This window comes from Hyalella azteca, unplaced genomic scaffold (assembly GCF_000764305.2).
Source record: "Hyalella azteca isolate HAZT.00-mixed unplaced genomic scaffold, Hazt_2.0.2 contig8069, whole genome shotgun sequence".
In the NCBI taxonomy this organism is placed as follows: domain Eukaryota; kingdom Metazoa; phylum Arthropoda; class Malacostraca; order Amphipoda; family Hyalellidae; genus Hyalella; species Hyalella azteca.
Genome location: NW_025938175.1, coordinates 1 through 6,127, shown reverse-complemented (window position 1 = coordinate 6,127; position 6,127 = coordinate 1). Strand labels below are relative to the sequence as shown.

The 6,127-nt window shown below is 36.0% G+C and overlaps 1 protein-coding gene across 1 annotated transcript; it reads right to left on the bottom strand.

Annotated features, from left to right (window-relative positions):
- Window positions 1-2,245: 2,245 nt before the first annotated feature.
- LOC108675520 lies at window positions 2,246-5,878 on the bottom strand (the record flags this gene model as incomplete). The annotated part of the gene is made up of 7 exons (XM_018163541.2): window positions 2,246-2,706; window positions 3,427-3,567; window positions 3,834-3,986; window positions 4,395-4,496; window positions 4,721-4,837; window positions 4,968-5,234; window positions 5,732-5,878. Coding segments are annotated over 7 exons (1,052 nt in total), but the record flags the coding sequence as incomplete, so codon positions are not given.
- Between the last annotated feature and the right edge of the window lie 249 nt (window positions 5,879-6,127).

Genomic DNA, 6,127 nt, shown 5'->3' with positions numbered 1-6,127 from the left:
GACATGTATCATTGTAATATACTAGGCTTCTATCATTACAATACGCCATTCCTATATCATCCCCATATACTAAAGTTAAATACAATACACAAGGCCTATAATTATAGTGCTCTAGGCGTACTCATACTGTATACGCCTAGTGCACTTGGTGTATCCATTAGAATACATCAAATTGATGAAAAGTCAGTTGAGCGGAAGTAGTGGTGTGAGGTCACGGATTTTCGTATACCGGGTTAAGTACGTGTCGCTTTTGCATAGATGCACGGACCGCGGTTTCGTTCAGATTGGCTTGATTCCATTTTTATTGTCTTTATTGTATTCCACTTTTATTGTCTGTGTTGTATTCCACTTTTATTGTCTGTATTGTATTTTACTTTTAATGTCTGTATTGTATTCAACTTTTAATGTTTGTATTATATTTCTTCCCAATCGCCTCATTTACGTAACGGGTGGCGCTACTGATGTGTCGCTCGTCAACGGTAGCGCTCTCTTCTTGTAATCGCTGTGTCTATCAACGGACTCTCATGTCGGACAAAATGAGATTTTTAATTAAACATCCGCGCAGTGGCATCAGATTCTTAAGCCAACGTGCGCTGAAGGCACCAAACTCTAAATCTTCTCTCTGAGCCTTACATGTACCAGCGATTTCATGCACGTGGACTATCTCTTTTCTCAATAGCAATTAAATCAAGCGCCTGAAAATTTAGTTCTAGACTTTGTTTGCTTTATTATTTCTATTCTCGCTCATTTGTACGAAATATATTTCCATTTTCGTTGATGGTTTAAATCAATTTTTTGCTGGCTTGAGAATAGGTAGCATTTTGAAAATCAATTCTGCTGTCTCCACAGTGTATTAGGACATCATTTTATTGTTAATTTGCAATCATTGTTTTCAAAATGTTACATTTCCATCGATCATTAAATTTTAATCTAAAAATTGCAAAATGTTTTTATATTTCAGATTTGAAATGCCTAGCTCCTTATCGAACCCGGTGGAAGTCTAGTAGCTACTTCAAACTATCGCCAGTCATGAAAAGATCCGGTCAAATGACACGATTTTAGATCTGTGAACAAGGCACGAAAAGGAAAAGAATCGGCGACAGGCCACATCAGGCCTACACTTCAGCGCCGACATCTCTATGTTATGTTATGTTATGTCGTCGCTTCAATGAATTTTCTACTCAATTGTCTAGGTATTGAATTTAGGTCCTGTAAGTTTACATTTGGTTGGCTCTTATATTTGCTCCAAAGCAATTAAGATTCTTATTATTTCCTTTATTGCATTTCCTTTTATTCAGGCCTTTCGTTTCCTTTATTACGATGCGCACAATCATTGGTGTCTTTTCTCTGTAATTTTCCTCTAATCGTGTACATCAGCTTTGAGAAATATTTTTATTGCTGTTAACGGCTAAGAAATTTTTTTGCACTGCTCTTAGTAACATTAGATTATCATTTTGCTAATTAGATTATTTTGTTTAGTGAAATAGAATTTTATGTGTATTTTCATTTGAAATTTGTTAATTTTAATGTATTTGTCTTATATCAAATTCCGATTTTTTGTTTTCGATTTACTTTTTCATGATTTAACTATAGTCGCAATTTTTAACGAAAATTCTTTCAATATGTATTTCTTAAATTCTGTCACTGACCTGTTGATAGTACGTTGTTACAATGCATTCTATAGTTTATTTAAAAATTAAATTGAAGCAGTGAAGTTTCACTAATTTAAATCGAACTAATTGATTATTTTTAAACGATATTTAGACGCCTCGTGTTCTGGAAAAAAATGCGCCATTCTAAATTGCTATATATTAACCAGTCATTAAAACTTACCTTTCCTGCCTCGAGTTTGGCAGGAATCAATGCATGTTTCGTACAAGCAAACTCTTGTCTTTTTCGAACGGAAATGAATATATTTTTCAGCACTATCTGTGCTGTCGAGAAACACAACTTTCCAATTACGATGCTAAAATGTATTTATATTTATTATTCTACAGATCAGTAGGTCGCGTATTGAATGCTTACTTAGACCGTTGAACTTTATCTACCGTTTTTGTTGCATCTACTAGAATATCTACTAGTTTCTGAGGTAAGTTGACCTGTGGATCAAAGACTATAAATACAGTAATTACGTGATGTAAAACACAGAATAGACAATTGGAGAACATTGGATTACCCTTTGTCATGTTCATATTAAGTCAATTATTCGTTAATTGTAGTTTCAGGTTCAAGTTATAAAATAAAACACTGACAAGAAATATATTTTCCAACCATGAATCCTTGTATAAATCCATGAACCCCAAAATCTGAAGCAAAACCGTCATTACAACGATTATAATGCGTTAACGCCAAATTTAATAAATGAATGGTTGAAACAACAATAAATTTGTCGGGGTCACAAACCGCACAGTGATACAACCTTATTTTACAGTACATATGGAAAACTACAATCCAACAAACCCGACAGCAAAGCTATGAGCTGATGTATGGCGGTATAACTTCCATGCGCGGCACAACCTATGCGACACAAAATTTCATTAGCAACAACTACGATAACATTAGAACAATGAAAAATGGGAAGTTAGCAAGCCTTCATTCGGTAGTCTATGGAAAAGCCCACGTTGGGGCCATCGTTGAGTGCTGGATCTGCATAGTTGGTTTCTGTATCGTCGGTGACCACGTAGAGTGCAAACGGCTGAATGGAGGCTGTTAGGGGTTGAATACGATTAAATGCGTATTGGAATATCTCGTCTTATACATGTTTTCCAGCACTCTAGATTTTCACTAATCTTATCACTAGATGCAGATCATAAACCAAGTTTAATACACAATAAATTTGCATAATTTCGTAAAATTAAGCATAGGAAACGAAGAATTTGTCTGACTATTTTGTCTTGCAAAGAAGTTAACCTATTCAACCGCCATTAAACTCTGGATGACCGGCCAATACGTGAATATATCGTTTCACTTATCTAAATAACTGGCGTGATTTAGTTAAAAGAGAGTAGCCTCTCATTTGAAAACTGACTTTCTCGGCGCTTGTACAGTATGAATTTCTACTCACATTCTACTTTACTGGGAAAGTCTCACCCGAAGAAACGATCAGCGTCTAGTTATAACTAGTCTCTTGTACTAAGAAAATAACTAGTCTTTACTAGTTATTTTCTAAGGATATCTTACTAGTTTTTTTATAAAGATATTTTTACTAGTTCTGTTCTTATTGAGCTTTCATCAGGTAGTTTCCGTTAATCACCCAGTATATCAAAATGTTTTTCACGAAACATGATTTTCTATACTCGTCTCCAGAAATAATTTGAAAAGTCGAATTTAATTTTTACTCTATGCTGGGAATATCCTCACTCTCTCTACTATATCAAACAGAGGTCCAATTTTTCGCTAGTTCCGCCCGTACAAATTCCTACTTACTTTCAACTTTACTTGGGAAGTTTATGCCGCAGTAACGATCAGCGGAGGTGGCGGGGTAGGCTGGGACGTTAGTTATGATCCCCATAGGAATCATCAAGTAATCCGTTGTGCAGTCTGTACTGCCAATTGATCCGATTGCTCCTACAGATTGAAAATCAAGAGTTTTAGCGTTAATGATCAGTGCTGTGCATATAGATACAATATAAATTATACACTTGATATAAGTAACCTTTTCTTGTAGGCAAGCACATATTTTAAGATTGCATTAAAAAGCATCACAACTAGTGGATACGAATATATTCATTCAAATCCGGGAAATGGGATGAAATCTGATCTAATAAATATGGCGACGTCTTTCGTGAATCATTTCTATTCTCAATGCATACTTTTCGCCTAATATTACTTGCCTACAGGCAGTGGACCCGGATCATCACTCAAGGAGAAGGTGTAGTCATTGGGCGTCGCAGAAGTTTTCGTGTAGGCGACGCTGCAGTAGCCTGACTGCGACTTGATGCAGACGCCGTATACCTGGCTGGCCAGCTGCGTGGTTGGTGTGGTGGCTGAATTAAAAACTTGTGTTAATCAAATTTATGATACATTTATACTCAATTTCCTACATTAAATACGATGCAGAGTGTAATTATGAATTATTTTAGTTTTATTTGAGATGAAGGTAGTATTGTGACTATGAATATTTAAACCTTCCTCACTGGGATAAATGGCCGACTTTATTTTCTTTGATTTAATGTATGAATTTTCTTGGAAAATTATAATTCATGTGGCATGAATTATGTGCATCCGTCAATAAAAGCAGCGGTTTGATATTTGACTTGGTAATTTACTTATTTATGTACTGGTACCCTCAACTAACTCAAAAATCGAGTAACAATCTCGAATTTCTGACTACAATATAAATCTTCAAACATTCTAACAGTCGCTTGAATGAACTATTTGATTCAACTTGATACCCGGGGGTGGAGTGGTGGGCGAGGTGAAGGTCGTGGCGTCGTAGTTGAAGCTTTTGATGGTTCCATGTGTGTTAGTGAAGTACTGGAGGCAGCCCGCCGGGGCTGTCGAGTGAAATAAAAATTGATACGAAAACAAGTGAAAATCAATACTAAGCATTATAATGCTGTCTCAGAGATATATTTTTTTTTATTTCAATCATGAAAACAAGACACCAATTTTGAATGGGTAATCACTGGAGCAACATCAAAATTCATCACTCATTTATACTTTTTTTGAAAAATTGACTTATTCATGCACCATTGAATTGGATGAGGGTTACACTCACCTCGGTACGGCGAACTACATTCTATTTGTGTGACGGAGATGTTCCACTTGGCTCCCGCTGTAAAGGTGTCAACGTTGATCGAGACGCTCCCAGATCCAGGGCTCACTTCGACGTACACTACGAATTCAAATAGTGTTATAAATTTATTATTTAAATTAAGAGACAAATTTCCGGGCAAATTACACCAGTATGAATTCAAGCAAAGGTATTTAAAATGAATTTAACTTGGCAAAAGCATTCCACTCACTATGCTGTAAATTATTTTGTCCACAAATCGCTGGGATAGTTGTCGTTCCCCCAGTCACTTGCAGGAAGTCGTCGGCACAAACCCCGTTCTCATCGGGTTGAGCTAGAGTGAATTCCATCAAGTCTAAACGAATCTGGCAGATATTTTCATTGACAGGAACAACTGTCAGTTTGCAAGAACCAGGAGCAGTGGTTGTAGCCGATGGATATTCTGGATTCTGGAATAGCGTTCCGTTGACGTTCGTGGACGACTCACAATTGCGCGTAACTGCAAAGTTCAATTGTAAATAAATTTTTTGATTCTGAAGAATTAAATCATAAAATACTAATGGACTTTGTGACTATTTCAACATACGAGCAGCAACTTTTTAAGTTTCCTAATTTGAATGCATATCAATTTCAACTTCTCAATCACCTGATTCCTTTATTTTTAGTCGCGAAACACGGACAATTACTGGCAAGATCGCTAGTCACAATCTACCTATTGAGACTAATGCATCATAAATTGAAAACAAGATAATAACCTTAAAAAATTTTCAAATCTTATTACTGCATTTCTGGAATAATAATATGGTTATAAAACAGCTTCATCTTACAGCAGCGCTTTTTGAGTATTGATTATTTTACCGTTTTATCAAATCTAATATCCATACCCTCACTAAGTAGCATGCACTAGTTTAGCATTTGAGCTATTTGTTATGAAATTTACGTCGTACTTATAATTATTGGCTATCTTAAAAATATTTCAGGGTAATGGTTACTCACACGTGCAGCAAACTCCGAAGCCCGCCGCGCAGGTGCCGCTTGCGGTGCCCTGCAAGTTGGTGCAGTCGGCGGCCGAGTAACAAATTCCTTGCGTGTTGGCAGTTGTGGTGCATATGTCGGGAGAAATCGTGATGAACTGGAAGAGCGCTGAAATTGAAGAGAGATAGGTTATTCCAAAATTTATATGAGACTTAAATTTAATTTTTTTAAATTAACACATAAATCTTCAAAGTTGTCTACAGAAAACTACAAGCGCATATAGAATCATAGTGTGAATCAATCATACAGGTAGAAGCTTAACCAACCGTCCCAGTTTATTTAATTATTTTAGTATAATTTTATGTCACTATCAATTTCCGCCAAACTTTTTCACCGCACTGGGTTAATTTAAAAATA